This window comes from Mytilus edulis, chromosome 7, assembly GCF_963676685.1.
Source record: "Mytilus edulis chromosome 7, xbMytEdul2.2, whole genome shotgun sequence".
NCBI classification, from domain to species: domain Eukaryota; kingdom Metazoa; phylum Mollusca; class Bivalvia; order Mytilida; family Mytilidae; genus Mytilus; species Mytilus edulis.
Window position 1 is genome coordinate 60,678,834 of NC_092350.1, and position 23,599 is coordinate 60,702,432.

Genomic DNA, 23,599 nt, shown 5'->3' on the forward strand with positions numbered 1-23,599 from the left:
GGATACGATTGCTTTCAAGCAATCTGTAGACTGATAACATTGACGCAGGGCCATGCCCTTATGTCAACCGTTTTATTCTAAACATTAAGGAACATCTCAGATTCTAATGATTGCCTTGCTTTAAAAGTTAAAAACATACAAAAGGATTGAACTTAAACAACTTTCCTGTAATGTTCTTCTCATAATCTTCATGTTTGATATTTCCCTTGACTTATATGCGTGTTTTTAACAACACGGAAAATCAGACTTAAGCAGTATTTATATTTAGTGTTTTTATAAATTAATTTAGAAACACGTCGGAGGGAATTCCCCAGTTTTGATAAAATGCGAGAGTTCTCTGAATTCAAATAAATCTATTTCTGTCATATAAGAACTGAAATGGAGTTTTTCTTATATGTCACCGTTGTGAAACTTATATTTGATATTGTACGCTCATAAAGAAATGGAGAACCATCTAGGTCGTTTAATTATCACTTAATAAACGTTGTTGTTCCAAATCACAAGTCAAGGGTGTGTTTATGTAATTATGTGCATTCCCCAATCCATTGATTAATTTGAAACTCATAGGATCCTTTCCATGTCTGTGTGCTATTAAGGGTTATTGTTATTGCATAATTTTAAATCATATGCATCTTTTTAATTAAAATAAATGTAGTCCACATCGTAAAGATGTAACTTTAACACCCCTTCAGCCGGAATGGAGTCTTCCATATTATCGTTTCGAGTTGTCTCCCTTCCGTAAGTAACTTCCGTCAAAATCAAAATACGAGAAAAATTAACTCGTTAGATTACGATAAACGTCGTATTATATTAAAAACGATCGCAATTTAAACAATGAAGTGTGTACGGAAAGGAGTCATGCCCACTGACCCAAAGAAAATTAAATATTTAATGAGTTAGAAATGAGGTTCCTCCTACGATTAATGGTGATAAGATACGAAGTGAAATACCTTCTCTCACTCTCAGTGACTGCTGTGGAAAATAAACTTGGAATTGATAGTACAAAAATAAAACCCAATAAATACATTGCTCATCCACTTGTATACGGGATTGGCTATTCTTAAAGTTGAGTAACTATTCAGATTACGAAAATTACATTTTACATGACTGTGCAGTTGAATTAGTTTTGAAAATAATACTATCCAGCTGTACTAGGGCTGCCAAAAATGCATGAGACTCACGCATGATCATGCTTTTTTGCGGCATTATCTCTCGATCTATTGTTTTTTCTTTGATCTTTTCAATTTTGACCAAATATCACGCATTAGCTTTATGAAAAATTGGCAGAAATTCTGTATGCATGTGTCAATGAAAAAAATACACCTTATCGCTATTTGTCCGCCATTACTGGATATCGCACAGATTCCCGTAAAATTTTGACGTCATAAAACAACATATCTGATGCCACAATGTAAAAGTGATTGTTGTATGCGTCAAAAGTTCAAGGGGCCGGGTCATCCGGGATTAGCGATAAGGTGTATGGCAATCGTATCCCTCAGAGCATTCTGCTCTTTGATTAGATTGTATTGTAAGTGTTGCATTTTTTACCGAAGAGAACAAAACTGCCAAAATAAATTACACCATATTAAAAGTGCACATGCAAAGGTATTGATAAAAGTTTTGAATTCGCCAAAACAATAAACGCCAAAATATTTCGTATACCTTACTTAAGGAAAATCGCGAAATTTTACACCCGCGAAAATAACCCGCTATACGGTATTATATATACCTTTTCATTTGAACAGTTGAACCAAATTTCTTTCTTAACTAAATTCGTGTGTCAGTTTTTGTTCCGTTGATGATAGTCGATAATTCATTTATTGACGTCTCTTTTATAATCTACACTCGAGACAGCACCTTTGCAAATACATTCGTTATCATTTGTTGTGAAGAGTTAACCAGTAGAATGCATACTAACTTAAAATTTTCCTCATAAGATCCTGAACAAAAGTATAAATCGTCATTTACAGTATGTATACGACTTTGTTTTTCTTATATCTTTTATTCAAAAATGATTAATTTCCTTACTTTCATTTTTAAAACTTTGCAATGAAACAATCACTTCATCACACTTGAATGAGCGACATAACAGAACAAATCACCCTTCCGGAGCATCTAAGATTGCATCCGGTATTTTGTGAGGTTCGTATTGCGCAGTCTTCAATTTTCAATGTTATGTTTTGTATACTCTTATTTGGCTTTACGTCTTTTTCTTTTTTTCTTTTTTGTTCCTATAGTGTTTGATAGTTTAAGACCCACCATTTTTTCATAAAATGCACTGTACCAAGTCAGGGAAAAGGCCATTGTTACATTATAGTTCGTTTCTGTGTGTGTTACATTTTGGTGTTTCTGTTGTGTCGTATAGTTCTCTTATATTTGATACGTTTCCCTCAGTTTAAGTTTGTAACCCGGATTTGTTTTTTCTCTATTGATTTGTGAATTTGGAACAGCGGTATACTACTGTTGCCTTTATTTATATTCGACTTATGAGATTTAATGCCCCTTTGCTATCTTTAGCCTTTCTTTTACAGTAAGTATACTACTGTTGCCTTTATTTATGTTCGACTTATGAGATTGAATGCCCCTTTGCTATCTCTTGCCTCTCTTTCACAGTAAGTAAACTACTGTTGCCTTTATTTATGTTCGACTTATGAGATTGATACCCCTTTACTATCTTTTGCCTCTCTTTTACAGTAAGTATACTACTGTTGCCTTTATTTATGTTCGACTCATGAGATTGAATGCCCCTTTGCTATCTTGTGCCTCTCTTTTATAGTAAGTAAACGACTGTTGCCTTTATTTATGTTCGACTTATGAGATTGAATGCCCCTTTGCTATCTTTTGCCTCTCTTTTACAGTAAATATACTACTGTTGCCTTTATTTATGTTCGACTTATGAGATTGAATGCCCCTTTGCTATCTTGTGCCTCTCTTTTACAGTAAGTAAACTACTGTTGCCTTTATGTATGTTCGACTTATGAGATTGAATGCCCCTTTGCTATCGTTTGCCTCTCTTTTACAGTAAGTAAACTACTGTTGCCTTTATTTATGTTCGATTTTTGAGATTGAATGCCCCTTTGCTATCTTTTGCCTTTCTAAAATAAATTCTGTGTGTCCAAAATGATATCTTGATTTGCCATCATCGAAAATTTTAATATCAGAAAGGTACAAAGTCATTGAAACTTTTGGTGCTTATAATCTAAAGGAAAATAAAAATAATAGCATAATAACTGTATCAACTTTTAATTTCTCATGTTATAGGACTCAGTTTATTTCTTGCATTTATTGCCCGGGGCAAAAAATTCTAGAAGTATCTTTCAACCAAATAACCAGTTTATCTGAATGGCTGTTTTAATTTTTTGTATAATTTATTGTCCTTATGTTCTAAGTTACGGACCTGCGTTTCAGCATATAGGTTGCATTTCTGTAAATACCGACAATGCAATTTCCCATAGGAACTCCTTTTACGGCTAAAACTATAACACTTTTACTATAAAGCTTTGAAAAATGTTTTATCTTAGAATGGAAAGTCCATATGCACTACTGTTTTTTAAGAATATAACCAATCCTCTATGTTCGTCTGTTTCATCATGACGGCGGATATATAGATTTGAGAAGAAGTGGTATGAGTGCCAATGTGACCTCTCCCCATCCAAGTGACCATTTGTAAAAGGTAAAACATATACAAGCACCCACCCATGTCCACTCTGTTATTTTGTATCCATCTGATGAGTTGAGCCTTTTTCAACTGATTTCTATAGTTAGTTTTTGTGTTGTACTGTTCCACCAATGTTCAAGGTCAGAAGGAGGGTTGGAAACGTGATAACATGATTAACCCAGTCACCTTCTGTCTGTATGTATTTTTTGTACATAAATTAGGCCGTTTTTTTTTCTCGTTTGAATTGTTTTACATTTGTCATTTTGTAGCCTTTCATAGTTGACTATGCGGTATGGGCCTTGCTCATTGTTGAAGGCCATACGGTGACAAATATTGGTTAATTTTTGTGTAATTTGGACTCTCGACATTTGTCATTTCGTGGCCTATATAGATGACTGCGGTTTTGGCTTTGGTCATTGTTGAAAGCCGTACGGTGACTTTTAGTTGTTAATTTTTGTGTCATTTGGTCTCTCGACATTTGTCATTTCGTAGTCTCTTATAGCTGAATATGCGGTTTGAGCTTTGATCATTGTTGAAGGTTTTACGGTGACATTTTTTTGTTAATTTTTGTGTCATATGGTCTCTTATTGAGAGTTGTCTTATTGGCAATCATACCATTTTTTTTATATGGATAGCGGGAGATAATTACCCTGTTGACGCACCTGGTCTCACTGCCTTTGGAAGAGCATTCGATCCACTCGGGGATTTTATAACTTATTTGTCTATTCGTAATCGAATTGCAATATTTAAACAAATGTAAATTACTGTCACCTTTATGTAAATTACCATAGAAACAATGTGTTTTCCAAATCTTTTTAATGTGTTTGAGCTTTTGAATTTGCCATTGCATTAGGGGCTTTTAAGTTTGAATTTTCCTCGGAGATCCGTATTTTTGTGATTTTACTTTAATGTAATTTAACATTATGTTTTAGATATAAAGAGAAGAAACTTAGAATCATGATTTTAACAGTAATAGTTATTGTAATCGTCAGTTTACTAGAACACACGTATGCTGTACCATGTATTGGAATAACCACATGTGATTGCACAGGAACAAAAGTCGATTGTAGATCCAAAGGTTTAACAGCAATACCTGAAGGGGTACCTATAAATACAACAGAGTTGTAAGTATGATTATTCAACACTAGCTTCTATTGATTTTTTAGTTACTCGTTAATTTGAATAATCTGATAGTCAGTTGTCTATTTAAATTCATGTTTAATTGTGATGGATTTATTTTGGATAAATGACTAATGTTCCTGAAAGTGGCGTTTCAAGTTTTATTTTGAAGTCGAGGTTGATGACGATGGAGTTTGCTTATCAATCAAGTTTAGTTGGATACTATGAATTCATTAATGTCTGTGAGTAATCATGTTCGTGGATAATATTATATTTATAAATATTATTTTCATGAATGTTTTTGCATTGTTGATGTAAGACCGCATTCAATCATATCCTCTATAAAATGTAACGAGTTTAATATTTGAATTTGTGGTTTGCCCTTACCCATGAAACCCAGAAAAAAACTGTTATCACATTCATCAAAAGGAATTCAAAGTAGGCTTTATTAACTACAAACGAAGCTTACGAAATTCTTTTTTGTTATCTATTCTTTTTATTCCTCATTAAAACTTTTATTTCTCATTTTGATATCACCGACCCAGTGGTCTCGTAGTAGCGTGTTCGCCACGGCTGTATGATGTCTTGCGTTATAATCCCCGTCCGTCCGTGTCATACCAACGACTATAACATTCGTATTAGCTGCTCTTTGCTTCATACGCTAGACAAAGAAGCAGTGTACCAGACGGATTATTTGCATACAGCATAAACATGAGGACAGTGCGAGATTGAAAGATATGTGACATTTGAATCAAGGTAAAAAAAAAGAGAGTATTCTCTTCAAGTACGTTTTCAAGAAGAATTTTTGTAACGGATTTCACAATTAACGTACTATTAACTAACGAGCTTTTACCCATTTTACTACAAATCTCTTTATCTACATAAGGTAACAATCGACGTACGTAAAATTAGTCTCGTCGCGAACGTTGTGAACGAAATTTAAAAGCCAGTGTTGTACTCCCTGTGTTGTACTTTATCTTACTAAAGATTAATCAGTAATATTCTTTTTAGAAACTTACGGGGCAACATGATTCGAATCATACCAGTAAATGCGTTTGAGGATCTTGTGTTATTGGAATCTCTGTAAGTCTTATTGTTACGATAAAGAACGAGATAAACTATTTAAAATAATCGAACTCTAGGGTCAACATTATAATTGTGCGTTATCCAACATCCTCATCCCAATGATGCTAATTGCAGTGATGTTGTCAAAGTTTGTTACCGTTGACCAGAAATTACATTTATAATTCGCTAATTAATCCATGTTAGAATCTCCATCCAAGCAGCCAAAACATTGATACTAACATGAAAATGTGGATATTGTTCTTTTAAATTAGCTTCTTAAAAGTTTGGCAATTATTGTACCTTATCTATCATTTCCTGTAAAGCTCTCATGTCTTGTCCGGGTTATACATAACTTTTTATTCTTTGCGGTTTTATCATTACTTGAAAGTCTGTACAATGTACAATGATGTATTAGCTTTTCGATTTTCGTAAATATTTTCCTGAGTGGTACTAAATTGACAGTCAATGTCGAAATACGCGTCTTTGGATATAAAATTGATAACTTGGATATTGTTAATGTGTAACCAACACTTATATTCGCGTGTCTAGGAGGGGACATTTCCCTTCTGTCATCGATCAAAAATACACCAGAAGCTATACCAGAGCAGTGCATTTTCTGAAATTACAATCCGTCTGAGCGTAATAAACGACAAGCAAATATTGGCAGTCAACCTTTCTTTCAAAGAAATATTAGACATTAAGGCTGACATTTGTTTTTCTTTTAATAATAAACAAAAGGAATGCATTCTTGATTCACAAACATGGTTTAAGAAATAGCTAATTTATATTGTATCCAGCTTACTTCTCAAATAATTGATTTTTTTTTCATTAGAAATTTGTATGGAAATATTATCAGCAGTTTACCAGATGGAGTGTTCTCAAAGAACATAAACCTGAGGACAGTGTTAGTTTGATAAAGAAATAATTCATGGCAGCCGTAGATTTGTTTTCTTTTAACCATGGGTTGGGCATTTATATTCGAATATTTTACCCTAAGCGTTAGCGTTACTAAATATTAATCAGTAAAGTTCTTTTTAGAGACTTACAGTTCAACAGGATATCAACCATAGCTTCAACAACGTTTGAGGGTCTTGTGTCATTGAAATCTCTGTAAGTTTTATTGGTGTAATGAATAACGATAAGAATTATAAATTATCCAAATCTTGGATTAACTTCATGAATTGCATGGCTTTTAACATACTCATCCAAAATATATTTATTTTGTATGATGCTTTGGACAGAAAAGAGGGACGAAAGATACCAAAGGGACAGTCAAACTCATAAATCTAAAACAAACTGACAACGCCATGGCTAAAAATAAAAAAGACAAACAGAAAAACAATAGTACACACGACACAACATAGAAAACTAAAGAATAAACAACACGAACCCCACCAAAAACTAGGGGTGATCTCAGGTGCTCCGGAAGGGTAAGCAGATCCTGCTCCACATGTGGCACCCGTCGTGTTGCTTAAGTGATTACAAATCCGGTAAATAGTCTAATTCGGTAGGTCATATTCATGAAAGGGAAGGGGATTGTAGTTACGACGTAAGGAACATATCCGATATCATTTGTGAAACGGTTATTCCATAACGGTCAACCAACTCGTGATGGCGTCCGTAAAATTTACGAAGGGATGATTTCAACTTCACCATTTGGAACTCTTGGTTTAATAGCTTCCTTGTGAGCAGCAAACCTCTATCAAGAAAATCATGATAGGAAATGCAAGCACGGGAATATCGTATCAATTGGGAGGTATATACCCCGTATGCAGGTGCTGCTGGAATGTTGCTACTTAGAAATGGAAAGTTCACAATTGGAAAGCTGAAATCATCTCTTTTGTCGTAAAGTTTTGTTTTCAACCGACCCTCATTGTCAATTTCTAGATGTAAGTCAAGATATGAAGCCGACTTAACTGTATCTGTAGTATCCTTTATCTCTAGTTCGATTGGATAGATGCGTTCCACATAGTCACCAAATTTTGAATTGTTTAGTGAAAGAACATCATCTATATAGCGGAAAGTAGAGTTAAAGGATATTGCTAACTTCTTATCTTTCTTCCTAAGAAGTTCCTGCATGAAGTCAGCCTCATAATAATAAAGAAACAAGTCGGCGAGTAGAGGGGCACAGTTTGTTCCCATTGGAAGTTTGGTGCCCATGACTAACACAAGTAAAACTCCATTTAGTCCCTGTGGATACCAGAAAGCCCTGTAACTAGAACTTTGGAACTGACATGAAAATAAGGATATTGGCTTTTGGAATTTGCTATAATATTTTGATATTTCGGAATAATTTTAATTTATATATACACTTTATGCAAAGCTCTAATTATTTATCTGAATTCCAATTGATGATTGACTGTTGTTGTTTTATCATCTCTTCCAAGGCTATACTAGGATGTCGGCTTTCGAATATATTTGTCATGGTTTTATAAATAGCTAATTTATATTGTATCCAGCTTACTTCACAAATAATTGATTTTTTCCTTTAGAAATTTGTATATAAATCTTACCAGATGGAGTGTTCTTAAAGAACATAAACCTGAGGACAGTGTCAGTTTGAAAAAGAAAGAATTCATGGCAGCCGTAGATTTGTTTTCATTTAACCATTGGTTGGGCATTTATATTCGAATATTTTACCCTGAGCGTTAGCTACCATGAATTGTTTCGATTCTAATAAGACACATTTAGTATTTTGTTAACCGTGAAAGCCCTAAACATACTGTTTTGGCTGTTTCGTTTAAGCCAATTTTGATAATATTAGTAATATTATATAATTCAATGATATTTTTTTTAATCGCATTTTTCACTTATATATTTTCTTTCAATGCAATTTTTTTTTACAGGAAGCTTTAAAACGCCCGGTATTTACATTTGATTTTATGTTTACGGAAAGATACTTGTGACGTCACCTTGTTTCGTTGCCATGCTAAGAAAATAACATCATTTCGCGGAATTTTTGTTTTATGAAATTTTACCCTGAAAAATAAATTGAAACTTACTCCTTTGTTTATTTTGCTGTACATAAGAGATACATATATTGTATCCGAATCTTGGCCTACGTAAACTGGGGGTTTGGATGTCAAAAATTGAGAATATCTGGCAGTATAAATAAGTTGGTCGTAACTCGGAACAGCCGCTTTTGTGTATTACTGCGTTTGCGCTAAAGGTTGACATATTGTGATGTAACTGGTTGACGATAATAGGTTTTCATGTTAGAATTAATATTTATCAACAGTATACAGGTTAAAACAGAGTTTATTTTTCTTTTTAACAATATATAGTATTTTTCAAAAATAAATTTTTGGATAGTTTTTTTTTTTTATTAACGTACTAAGAGCTACCGAACCTTTACACATTTAACCCACAATCTCTTTATCCCCAAAAGTTTATAATTGACATACACAGAAATGTTTCTTGATGCAAAAGTTTTGAATGAAATTCAAGAATCTAGTAATGTACTGCCTGTACATAATCATGCTATCCTATTTTTTTACTGAAGATTAATCAGTAATATTCTTTTTAGAAACTTACGGGACAACATGATTTCAATCATACCAGAAAATGCGTTTGAGAATCTTGTGTTATTGGAATCTCTGTAAGTCTTATTGTTACGATAAAGAACGAGATAAACTATTTAAAATAATCGAACTCTAGGGTCGACATTATAATTGTGCGTTATCCAACATCCTCATCCCAATGATGCTAATTGCAGTGATGTTGTCAAAGTTTGGTACCGTTGAACAGAAATTACATTAAAAATTCGCTAATTAATCCATGTTAGAATCTCCATCACATCAGCCAAAACATTGACACTTGCATGAAAGTCTGTACAATGTACAATGATGTATTAGGTTTTCGATTTTCGTAAATATTTTCCTAAGTGGTACTAAATTGACAGTCAATGTCGAAATACGCGTCTTTGGATATAAAATTGATAACTTGGATATTGTTAATGTGTTACCAACACTTATATTCGCGTGTCTAGGAGGGGACATTTCCCTTCTTTCATCGATCAAAAATACACCAGAAGCTATACCAGAGCAGTGTATTTTCTGAATTTACAATCAGTCTGAGCTTAATAAACGACAAGCAAATATCGGCAGTCAACCTTTCTTTCAAAGAAATGTTAGACATTAAGGCTGACATTTGTTTTTCTTTTAATAATAAACAAAAGGAATGCATTTTTGATTCACATACATGGTTTTAGAAATAGCTAATTTATATTGTATCCAGCTTACTTCTCAAATAATTTTTTTTCTTTAGAAATTTGTATGGAATTGCTATCAGCAGTTTGCCAGATGGAGTGTTCTCAAAAAAAATAAACCTGAGGACAGTGTTAGTTTGATAAAGAAATAATTCATGGCAGCCGTAGATTTGTTTTCTTTTAACCATGGGTTTGGCATTTATATTCGAATATTTTACCCTAAGCGTTAGCGTTACTAAATATTAATCAGTAAAATTCTTTTTAGAAACTTAGAGAAAAACTGGATCTCAACCATAGCTGCAAAATCGTTTGAGGGTCTTGTGTCATTGACATTTCTGTAAGTTTTATTGGTGTAATGAATAACGATAAGAATTATAAATTATCCAAATATTGGATTAACTTCATGAATTGCATGGCTTTTAACATCCTCATCCAAAGTATAATTATTTTTTATGATGCTTTAAAAGTTTGGTGCCCATGACTAACACAAGTAAAACTCCATTTAGTCCCTGTGGATACCAGAAAGCCCTGTAACTAGAACTTTGGAACTGACATGGAAATATGGATATTGGTTTTTGGAATTTGCTATAATATTTTGAAATTTCAGAATAATTTTAATTTATGTATACACTTTATGCAAAGCTCTAATTATTTATCTGAATTCCACTTGATAATTGACTGTTGTTGTTTTATCATCTCTTCCAAGGCTATATTAGGATGTCGGCTTTCGAATATATTTGTCTCGAGTATCACTAAAGAGATAAGTAATGTCGAAAGGATTATCTAGTGCAATGAGACTGGTACCGTTGATAATATAACTATGTAACAAACGCTTACTATTCACGTTTCATGTCGGGAAAAATTCTCTCTTTTCGTCGATAAAATTGATACGTAAGGAGATACAATTCCAAACTCAATCTCGCGTTAAGCAATCGTCTTCAAGAAATTTTTCTTTGACACGATTATATGACTTCATTGCTGAAAATTATAATCTCATATGAATAAAAGTAAAGGATCTGAGTTATGATTGACAAATAGTTTTTTAAATATGTATCCAAATTTCCTCGTAGTTAATCAATATTTTTGTTCTTCGAAAAATTGAATAGTAAATGAGTAATAGTATAAGCAGTTTAACAGACGGATTATTCTCTAACAACACAAACCTGAAGAGAGTGTAAGTTTGAAAGATATTTATCATCAGTATACAGGTTAAAACACAGATGCTTTTTCTTTTTTAAATAATATTCAGAAGTTGAAGTTCAGATTAACGTTCTAAGAGATAACCAGTCTTTCAACATTTCACACACGATCTCACTTAATATAATGTGTTTTTATATCAAAAAAGGCAAAACCGAAAAACGCAAAAATGATTTTTGTTGCGGACATTTCGGATGAAATTCAAGAATCTAATCTGCTAGTGTTACCCTCGCATTAATTATGTGATACTTCATTTTACTAAAGATTAATCAGTTAAATTATTTTTAGAATGTTATGGAGAAACATGATTTCAATCATACCAGTAAATGCGTTTGAGGATCTTGTGTTATTGGAATTTCTGTAAGTCTTATTGTTACGATAAAAAAACGAGATAAACTGTTTAGAATAATCGAACTCTAGGGTCGACATTAGATAATTGTTTTGTTTTAATAAGCTACTTAAAAGTTTGACAATTATTGTACCTTATCTATCTCTTCATGCAATGCTCTCATTCCTTGTCCGAGTTTCACTTTACATTTGGTTTTTGTTGTTTAATCTTCTCTTGAAAGTCTGTATAAGGTTTTCAACCTTTGTATAATTTTGCTTGAGTGTTACTAAATTAATGTCGAAATGTGTATCTGGTGGTATAAAATTGATCACGTGAATATTGTTACTGTGTAACCTACGCTCATATTAGCGTGTCCCGGATGAGACATTTCCCTTCATCCATCGATCAAATAATATACACTAGAAGCTATGCCGGAGCAGAGTATTTTCTGAAATTACAATCAGTCTGAGCTCAAGCTAACACCAAGCAAATATCTGCAGTCAACCTTTCTTTGAAAGAAATATAAGACGTTAAGGCTGAATTTTTTTTTCAAATGCTAAAACAAAAGGAACGGAGTCTTGATGGACAAACACAATTTAAAAAATAGCTCATTTATATTGTACCATGCATTCTCCACAAATCATGTCACGATAGAGAACGACCGAAATTATAACTTATTGAACTCTTTGGTCGACATAATGATTTGCACGAAATTTAACATCCTCAACCCGGGGATGGTTATTGCAGTGATGATGTGTGGTGCGGTTGGCCATGACGTACATTAATAATTCGCTAGTTTATCCCTATATATATCACCATCTGATAGAAAATTGATACCGTGAATTTTGTTACTATGTAACCAGCGATTACTACTCACGTGACCCGGACGGGACAATTCACTTCTACCATGATCGATCTACAAAAAACAACACTAGAAGCTTTGTCGAAACAGAATATTTTCTTTAAGTACAATCAGTGCGAGCTTAATCCAACTTCAATCCAACGTCTGCAGTCAACCTTTCTTTGAAATAAATATTAGACATTAAGGCTGAGAAAGTTTTTTTTTCTTTTAAATAATAAAACTAAAGGAATGGAGTCTTGACGATCAAACACGATTTATAAATAGCTAATTTATATTTTACCCTTCACAAATAATCGATCTTTTTGTCTTCAGAAGTTTGAGTATAAATAGTATAAGCAGTTTACCAGGCGGGTTGTTCTCAAAGAACATAAACCTGAGGACAATGTAAGTTTGATATTTGTCATAAAAATCAATGTTGAAAAAAAAGAGTTTCTTTTTCTTTTTAAAAGAATATTCAGAATATTTTAAGAGATTGTTCGTAAAAGAGAGGCTAAAGATACAAAAGGGCCAATTAAAACTCATAAGTCTAAAATAAACTGACATACGCAGAAATGAGTCCTAGTGCGAACCGTTTGGAATGAAAATCAAGAATCAAGTGTTGTACTTCCTGAAAACATTTAATACTTTTCTTAACGTTAAATAAAACTGTAATAGTCTTTTTAGATGCTTGAGGTTTAACCCGATTTCGACTGTAGCAGCAGATGGGTCTGTTAATCGTGTTTCATTGCAACTAATGTAAATGTTATTATTATAATAAAAAACGATGGAAATTATAAGTTTTAAAGTTGTTGGGTTGACATCATATATTGCATGGGTTTCAATATTCTCATGCCGAGGATGTTTATTGATGTTGCCTCAAAATTTGGTGCTGTGGACCATCATCAACCCAGTAGCAAGTACTTATGTACTGACGTGAAAATAGCTCATTTATGTTATACCCGACTTTCTTCACAATTCCTCGATAATTTTTTTTAGATATTTGAATAAACATACATTTAGCAGTTTAGCAGAAGAGTTAAGTGTAACAGTGTATTAAATCACGAACTCATTGATCGTCTTTCTTTGAATACAATGTACCCCATGTCTTTAAATTTTGATAGACAACACAGATACATCATTTCAAACATAAATAATGGCCTTTTCAAAGTATAAACTGTTGTGCTACCTTATTTAGCATTTAGATATGACTAACTTCAACATGAATCGTTGATATATTTTCCAGAGATTTGAGTCGCAACAGTTTAAGTAGTGTACCAGAAGGGTTCTTTTCGTCGAATATAAAACTTAGGAGGATGTAAGTATGGTTAATTTTTAACATCACGATACAATTTTAAAAAAGACATTTACTTTCAATTTTACCAAATGATTGAAATTATAATGAAAACAATTAAAAATTTCCCAGTATTCATTAGATCCTGAGACGGCGTATTAGATTGTTACATTGCAATCACCTAATGAATAAATATGAGGTTGACGTATTCGTGATGCTTCTGAGAAATAATATTTCATCACAAAACATTGATGTTGGTAATAGTTTTAACAGTTTACAGGCAGACTTGTTTTTGTGGCACAATGTGATAATGTCAGTGAAGTTAAACATCAATATAATGTTGTTTTGTGGTTATAAATACATGAAAAAGAAGAGGTGGAAGATAAAGGGGGACATTAAGAACTCATGGGTCGAGTTAAAGTGACAATGCTACGAACATACGAAAGCCAACAATACAAATACAAGTTCATATATCGAGACATGGAGAAAATAAAGACTGAGCAATAAAACGCCATTAAAAACTGGGCGTGAACTCAGATTCCCCGGTATGGTAGGCAGATCCTGTACCACTAGTAAACGACTATTCTAATTGAAATGACAGAAATTTGTCCTAATTGTTACTTTGTAGTCTGATAGTATGGCGATATTGTAGAAAAGAATGGTTATCTACATATTACTTTACCATTATACCGTTATAAACATGTATAACCTCGCCACATTATGTATGTATGTGCCTGTCCCAAGTCAGGAGACTGTAATTCAGTGGTTGTCGTTTGTTGTTGTATTACATATTTGTTTTTGTTGTTTTTTTTGTACATTAACTAGTTCGATAGTTTTCTCGTTTGAATTGTTTTACATTTGTGATTTCGGGGCCTTTTATAGCTGACTATGCACTATTGGCTTTGCTCATTGATGAAGGCCGTACGGTGACCTATAGCTGTTTATTTCTGTGTCATTTGGTCTCTTGCGGAGAGTTGTCTCATTGGTAATCATACCACATCTTCTTATTTTATATATATTGTCATGATTGTCACTGGACGTGCAATCAATCCATCCATTGTGTCAATGTTCTTGTGTTCATTCTTCATCCCCATGTCTGATACACTCCATTTTGAGCACATCATAAACAGCATGCGTTGATATTAGATAGTTAGAGAGCGTTGCTGATAAAGATAAATCCAGAAAAGTGCTTCGAACTCATGAAATTTATAACGTGTTGTTTTCATTGTTTACAGCACTGGTTCGATATCTCTGCTGGTGGACTATCAGTCCCCGAGGGTTTCCTCAGCCCAGTAGTCGGTACTTCAATGTAGATGGATTTGGCTATTTTTTAGGTCTTTTTTGGTTATAAAGCTCTTTAACTGTTTCAGTTCTTATTCATCATTGGCTTTCAAATATTCGGCTTTGAGCGTTCCTGATGAAGGTAAATCCCAAAAAAGCGCTTGGGACGCATGCAATGTATAACGTGTTGATTTTTTGTGCAAGCAACTGCAAACTATAAACGTAATAAGTACTTATTGTGCATCCCTATTGGCCGACTTGTTTGTGTACTTATATGAAGCATAATTCACACTAACGTTCACGAAGAAAAAGAAAAAAGGGCATCTTTCTAAGTTCTTTTTTCTCTTTATGATTCATTGATGATATCCTGTCACTTCAGTGGTTGCTTTTATTTCACATATTCAAAGGATGCTTGTCCTTTAGGTAATACCGAAACTAGAATGTCTGCTACATAATTGATCTATTGCTTAGCATTTACAAATCTAAAATATACGACAAACATTACGATTTAAACTTTCCCGTTGTCAACTTCCCTTTTCACAGCGGTTAAAACTCATCAAGGATACCATGCTTATATTTTGGTATGCCAGACGCGCGTTTCGTCTACGCAGGCAGGTTAATGCAGTTTAAAAAAATTTAGCAATGATTTTCGGTGTTTGCATCGCAATCTAAATCTGACGTCATTTTCCTAACTATTCGACACGTGATTGGCTAGAACGTTTCGTCGACGTCAGATTTGAGCTTGTCACCAACAGCTGATCGGGCACCTTGTTATGGTAGAAGTCAGTGTCTTCAGTTCGACAACAACACGTTAATAAAGATGTGGGTTGCTTATATTTTGAGGTACGTTAGTTTTAAATTAGTTTAGCCTTCTGCCGAGGATCTTGGATATTCCTCATTCGGCAATCCTCGGTAGAATCCGCTACTCTCCTTCTAGATGAGGGTACGGAATCGGCCGAGTTGAGACGAATGGGATATTCCTTTCATTCACGATTATGAATGTAGTCTGAAGAGAAAGCTGCATGTTTACTTAAAACATGTGGTTATATTTACACGTTTCGCTGTCAACATGATGTGGTCAGTCTGATTAAACTTCCTTTGAATTAATTTTTAACGTTAACACTATTTTACTTTCTTATAAACAATCCAATCTTTATTGACTATTGACTATATAAATATAATTTCACGTCGACATTTTGCAGACTGACCAGGGATGCATTCATTTCATGCGGGTCAAATGTTTAAATTTTGGAAACCAACGTAAGGAGTAGAATTTGTTAAAATGTCCGATCAATTAACATGCCGGCTGAGGCCCGCCACCTTTCACCTATGCAGTTATCATAACCCCGCCCCTAACCCCGTTCCAGTCTCGTATGCAAACACCTTAACATTTTCTTTAAAGATCTTTAAGGTATATTGGTACATGAATCTGAAAATCGATCGCATTTACACATGTTAAATCATTTATCATTCCAATTTATAACATAATGTAGAAGTAAAACAAAGAATTATTTAAAATATATGCATGTATCATACTTATGCCTCAGCCTGTATTTAATCAAATTATGTAAGCATTCACATGAGATGTTAAATGTGAGAAATATTATTTATTATCATGGCCATAATTTATTAACAACTTTTCATTTATGGCTTTGAATCTGATGCTAAGTCATTATAGTATTATTTTAAATCAACCCAATTAGTGTATTTGATTTTTTTTGTCTTTAATAATTTGTTTTCTTGTGTTTATTTTATATATAGGCATAATATTAAATTAAATATGTATTTTTAATAAATTAAATATTGATTCACTATAATAATGTGTATCTGAAGTATTTGTGTAGATCTTTAAAAATTTTAACACACTTGTTATAAAACAATTTACATCAACAGATCAATCTTAATTGTGTGTATTTTAATTTTCAACCTGGTGTGTATACAATTGAGTTTTAATTGAAACCTTTCAGTAATTATTGTAACTTCTTTGGCAGATTGATTTACAACTGGCACATATAAGTTGACAGTTAATGCATTAAGTCAAGAGTGTAGTTTCTATAACATCAAATATGAGGTCTACACAATTAAATGTAAGTATCAATTATATTATAATGAATGATTCCTGCTAGGGGCCTTCATTTCTATATTTTATATACCATTTTCTATATTAATCTTTATCTATTTTGCTCAGTATTCTCTATTCTTTGTATTTTAACACACCATCATTCTCTTTTATTATCAGTCTTTTTTTAATCTTTAATTTCTCAGCCTTTAAATAGTGCTCTTTTGTTAAGGGATTATTACATGATTGGTGTATCTATTCTGTAAACACCATCCAGACCCTCAGTTTAGATGAATATATTTTAAGTTATCTGTTGTATTTAATCACACCCACCCCATATTGATTAAGTCATATTCATTATTGATAACAAATTGGCAAAGCAATGTGATGGGTAAATATCAGTCAAAGTAAGTTGTACTTATATACTTTATTATACTTTTACAGACAATTCATCAATTAATAATTAAGGATTACACAAATGTGACAATTTTGACTGAAGTTTTCTATTTGTATCATAACATGAATACCAATAACTTTTAAATGCCATTAATGGTTTACATATTTTTTTCAGTACATGCATGAAGATGACTTGGAGGCAATGATGTCATACAAGTTAGTTTTAACTATGATAGCCTAACTGAAATTTGAAAAAAGTTATCAGAGAAAAAAGTGACCACTTCTTTCTTATGAAGATCAACACATACAAGGAAATTATCAGACAATATGTAGCCATGTATGGGGATATAATATGAATGAAAAGAAAGTGAAAACAATGTTTTTAAGATAAAAGCTTGATGACATATAACAAAAATATAACAGTGCTGAATATGAAAACCCCATGCCATGTCACATGTAACTTTGGAATGCAGCAGTTTTCAGTATGACAGTAAAAGGAAGGATTTCATTACTGTTAAAACTGACTCTGGAACATTGAAGACAAAGAAATCAAGGTTTTACATCAGAGGAAATGACTGTGCACTTCTTTTTTTGAAGGATCAACACACAAAAGGAAATGTTCATATCATAATGCATCATGTGCAGTAGTTGTCAGAGATAATTTTGGATATATATACATAAAACTGTGAACTAAGAGATAATTATAATTCAAACATCATATGTGGAACCTGCATATACTTACTGGTACATGTACATATATTGTAATTCACAACATTTTACATGAATATATAGGAATATTCTTTGCATGATACATGAGTGAAATAAAAAAAAAAGACAAGTATAGGAATAAGGAATTATATAGTACAGCATTATCATAAGAAAACCAGCAGGATAATATATGTCTACATTTATTATGGATCATAGAAACATATAAGGAAGTATTGTATGCATTGTTATATAAGGATTATCAGTTTTAATTCAATGTGTCATATATATGCAATGCTTTTTGTTTTAATTTTGAGAAAACTATTTGAAATGATTGAAAAATTAAAATTTCTTTGACATTGAAACCTTGGAAATATCTATAGTCATATTTGTATATAATAGACAGATAATACTCATACTGAACTCAAGGCTTTCACATGCATACAACTTTATTGAATAAACAAATAGTTTTATCTCAAGAAAATTTCATTTTTAATGTTTTTTTTCTATAATAATTTACTATTGTGTACTGGAAAAACTGCAATGAATGAATGATGCATGTTCAGAAAATGAACATAGCTCTAGAAATTATTGCTTATAGCTGATATAGTTTTAAAAAAGACCCATTCACACATTAGTCCAGCCCTGGCCTCAGTGATTCATTTTTTTTGTTGTTGTTGTCAGTGACAACAACAAAAAATTAAAAAAAAAATGAGTCACGGAGGCCAGGGCTGGACTAATTCACACATGTGATGTGACAGTAACTGATCCTTATAATTCAGTGAATTAATTAAAAATGTTTTAAATAAAAAAAAAAACATTGAAAAAACTTTAAAAGGGCTGAGCAGATACATATTTCTCATAAAACATGAGTTTGATAGAAGGGGCTTCATACTACTATGCACTAGTGCTTGTTAAAGTGTTTTCCCTTTCAGGAGAATCATTTTGTTTTAGAAATACTGTTTTGCCGTTCGTCATAACGTTATTTCACTATGCTAAACCTTGGTAATCTAAAAGTCGTAAAGACCCCATGATATTCAAATTTAATTATTTTACAATCGTTAACACCCCGTTAACATTTATTGATCTCTTTGAAACTTGACATATTTATTCTTGGAAAGCTCATGAATACGAAGATTTCTGTTTCTTGTTTTTAAAATGATTACAACATTTCCAAAATTGGCAAAATAGTTGACTTTTGGTGTGGCCACGGTTGGATTGTATGTCACTTCTGTTATTTTCTATTATAAAAGGGCACATTTAAAGAATGAAACAGCTGTTACGGGAAAGATAACATATTTGTCAACCAAATACAACTTTATTTTTATTCATTTGTCAAGTTCTATAGGGTGTGCCAGGCTCTTGAAGTTTGACGTTCAAACGCCATCTTTAAATGGTACCCGTTACCATGGCAACCAGGTGGGGGGTTCTGAGACACCAGAAATTAAAACTTTGGATGATATCAGGGATGATTAAAATAAGTTCTGGATATGAAAGTATCTAGACAAAAATTCTAAATAATTTCAAATTTCATTGATTTTTATATCAATAAATAGCCGATTTACTCTCGAACAGCATTAACCTACCTGCGTACATAAGATTCATCACTGGCGTTCAAATCAAAACAGTTGAAAGGCCAAATCAAATACCAAGTTGAGGAGCATTGACACCATACCCTATGCCCTATCATATGGAGATTACAAATCTATTTTTTTACGTGCTTGTGTATTCACATTATATGTCAAATCTTGTAAATAGATTAAGAAAGAACAAATCCAGTTAACAAATTCAATTTTTGGGAATTGAACAGGGGTCATATCCCGACTCAAAAAATGCTCCGCCAGGGTGAATAAAAATAAAGACTGAAATCCCCTTGAAACACGTGTTTACACTAGTCAGCTTTGCCATGTTTACATAAATTATGAAATATGCAGTCATTTCGGTAAATTGTCTATTTATAATTTTTTTAATTGTTCATAACATGAAGGTTTTTCTACTCCAGATCTATATTGCTATAGCCAAACTAGAAATTTTCAGTTCATATCTCTATTGCCTTATAGTTGAGTTGGTCTTTGAGTCTTGGAGTTTATTAGCGCGCCACTGATGAGTTTTATGTTAACAAAACGCGCGTTTGGAGCAAACAAATTAAAGCCTAGTATCGTGTAGGAGTTTGTCGGTCACTATCACCATGTGTATGTGTTTCCACTCACAATAGAAATGCTTTGGCGGTCTCAATTCTTTAGATACATTAATCTGATTGATTTGTAAATTCCCTACCGTTGTCCTATAATTGTATTGTATATGCATCTTTATTGATTCAATTATAGATTTTTAATTGATTGAATCTTAAGAAGTATAAATACTACTCATATCATGTTTTCTTTTTAAATGCATATCACCGAGTTCTACATGCATACAAATTTCTTTCGAAAAATCGCCTAATAATGTATAACCATGTTTATTAGTCAATGACTTAAAATACATTAAAAATTGTCCATTTTATACGATTTCATGTATCTGAGAGCTGGTCGTAAATACATATCTAATACACAAAAGCCGGTAAACACAGAATTTTTACTGGTCTTAATACAAGATTTCAACTTCCGGTTTTTGGTTCAAAAAGGTGTCAGAAAATAGATATGTGTATTACGCTTAATATAAGTTTTCAATATGTTTGATGTTGAGTATTTTTCATATGTTGTACTATTTTTTCTTTGAGTATATTCAATTGTGGACGGTACAAAATGTGAATTGTCAACAATTAAAGATTATTTATATGAGGGCGCAGTCCGAAGTGAGAGAAATTTGTAGGATGGACAATGTTGGATATGCAACGCTTCGAATGGGCCACATTTGTTTAAACCATACCAACTGGTCTTTCGAAATATTGAAAATACATGTTAAAGAAGATCTTGAACATGTCTTAACGTTGTCAGAAATAATTTGTCAAAACATTTTCGTCAAGGAACTAATTTGTACAACAAATGAACACTTTTTCTGTGAAGTATTGGTAGCCCTAAAATGGGCCGTTTGTGAAAGCTATCCTCGGCACCAGATGGATTTCAAATATTTATTTATTCGTCACTCCAGTCCACGGACCAGTTCTTACATCGACGTTGCCATTTTGTTTACATACGTTAGTGATGTCATTTTAATAGGAAATAACTCGTGTAAAATTTGAGAGTTGCAAAGGTTTATATTAATCGGAGAAATAAAGGGTAATTCATCGCACATTATTATTTTTTCAGGGTTATTCGAAATTCCTTGCATCAGAAAGATATTTTACCCAAATAGTTCATATTAATCCCGTATGAGTCTTCCTATAGTTGCATGTTTTCTTTAGTCAGCTTTTGGGGGTTATCTTAATCAATGGTTAATAAAGGTGTCATAAAATGGGTGTTTTCGTATTAATCCTGTAGTGTGTCCTCGTACAGTCGTATTGGGGCTCGATCAGCTGATTGGCCTTCGGCTACGCTTCGAGCCAATACTGCTAACATCAACCTAACACGACTGTTTTGGAAAATATTAATGGATTAATATTGCTGGTTAATTTTTAATTTTTGATCTTTTTTACTTCAGAGATTTAACAGATAATGTTTTTACAACCGTTTCAGCCAATATTTTTATGGCAATGACAAATGTAGAGGTTTTGTACGTATTATATTATTGACTTTTAATAGTATAATGATCATTATTAAATACGACATAGAATGAACTTTAGAAAATAATACAAATGTAAGAGTGTTAGTCTCGTCATTTTTAAGTCATGGCATTGGATAGAGAAAGGTATCGTTTAAATGGAAACTACTGAAAGATACTTTCGTGTAACTTTTTATGAGCTTCATTAAAAAAAGAAGAGGAAAACAAAAACGGAAGTATGAATTTAGGCGACAGTAATTTAGCGAATTTCAATTGTGTTATTTGTCGCCAAAAAACCCAATTTTTATCAATTTGTTCTTGTTTAACATGTTTAATAGTCTTTTGTTTCTAGCATGAAATATTTCACAATTTTTTCCGCCACTTTTCTCTCGGCGGTTTATAATCCGTTTTGTGGAATTTTTATCCCTCATTCAAAAATCCTGGTTCAGTTGCTGAGCATCATCCCCCTTTACATGTTAGACTTGGGAATAGTGTTATGATATTGTAATTATTGTATTTATTTATGTTGGCCTGATTTGTATTGTGTGGCCTGATAGTTGTTTACAGAATAATTTTAGAATTGTGCAGTTTAGAAATCTCTGGAACAATTACAGAATGATTGGAATAAAAGATGCATTATATAAACTTCTACATTTTACTAGAAACTTCTATTGTAACTTTCTAGGATGGTCCATTATAGACTGTTCTAGAATCTTCCATGACAAATATATATATATACAGACACTTAAGTTAAACTCACTCTAGGACTTACTCTTGGACTTAGACTTAGACATCGATTCGATAGACATTAGTATTCACCGCATTTGGATTGACACTTTAATTCTACAAACAACATCATACTGGATTGTGACCATTAATATTTATTTTGGATTCCAAAAGATATCCGGTTACAGATAAAGACAAAAGATTGGACTCATATTTTGACAGTTAAGTTTACAGTAATATTTGTGTAATACTTCTTGTAAACTTTTGTATAATAAATATTGTTAAATTTTCTTATTGATTTGTGTCTTTTGTTGGCTACAATTTAAAGGCGATTTCTGGCCGTAACAATAAGACACAATCAGCTAACATACAAATATGATAATTTTGCTTGTATGTAAAGATCCAAGATCGCAAAAACATGTTGCTCTATATATGAAACACTGACACATCGTATTTCAGTGTAATTCAATATTACTTTTCAGACTTTTGGGTCGAAACCAATTGTTATGTTGCAATATGACTGATCTCTTTGAATGGGCAGCCATTCAAACAAACGCTTCACTTTCTGGAGACTGCTCAGATTTTGGTATAGTCACAAACATTGAAGAGTTTGATATATCAAACTGTACAAGTCCAGGTAGGTAATTCAATAGTATCTTATAAATTGACTTTGAGTTCAGTATAATTTATTCTGATAAGAAACACACATAAGAATAACACACTTTACAAGATTTAAAACAGAAACCGTATTATATAAGTTATTATAAATCACAAGTGACATATGACTGACAACAGCATAGAAACGTAATGAACAAATAATCATACAATCTCAAATTGGTTTATTTGAACTAGAAACCATACTCTTAACAGAAGAAAAACACATTTGATGTATCCATGTACACATGCATAAACTGTAATAACAAATCCAATGTATATAAAATTTCTTGCGACTGTCATACAAGTGAGATGTTTGGCTAGCTATTAAACCAGGTTTTGATCCACCATTTCTTAAATAGACAAATGACTCAACCGAGAATATGACAGTTTTTATCATTCGTTTGATGTGTTTGAGCATTTGATTTTGCCA

At 32.5% G+C, this 23,599-nt stretch overlaps 2 protein-coding genes across 9 annotated transcripts in view; both read left to right on the forward strand.

Moving 5' to 3' along the window:
- Positions 1-23,599, forward strand: part of LOC139481930 (UDP-N-acetylhexosamine pyrophosphorylase-like) — a 116,104-nt gene that overhangs the window by 59,919 nt on the left and 32,586 nt on the right. The window lies entirely within an intron of this gene.
- LOC139483551 (semaphorin-5A-like) overlaps positions 1-23,599 on the forward strand; it is a 31,815-nt gene that overhangs the window by 972 nt on the left and 7,244 nt on the right. Inside the window, exons 2-7 of the mRNA XM_071267565.1 lie at positions 4,591-4,782; positions 9,369-9,440; positions 12,749-12,820; positions 13,412-13,730; positions 21,727-21,798; positions 22,995-23,149. Coding sequence (XP_071123666.1) covers positions 21,773-21,798; positions 22,995-23,149 — 181 coding nt within the window. The 5' untranslated portion in view covers positions 4,591-4,782; positions 9,369-9,440; positions 12,749-12,820; positions 13,412-13,730; positions 21,727-21,772. The remainder of the gene's footprint in view (positions 1-4,590; positions 4,783-9,368; positions 9,441-12,748; positions 12,821-13,411; positions 13,731-21,726; positions 21,799-22,994; positions 23,150-23,599) is intronic.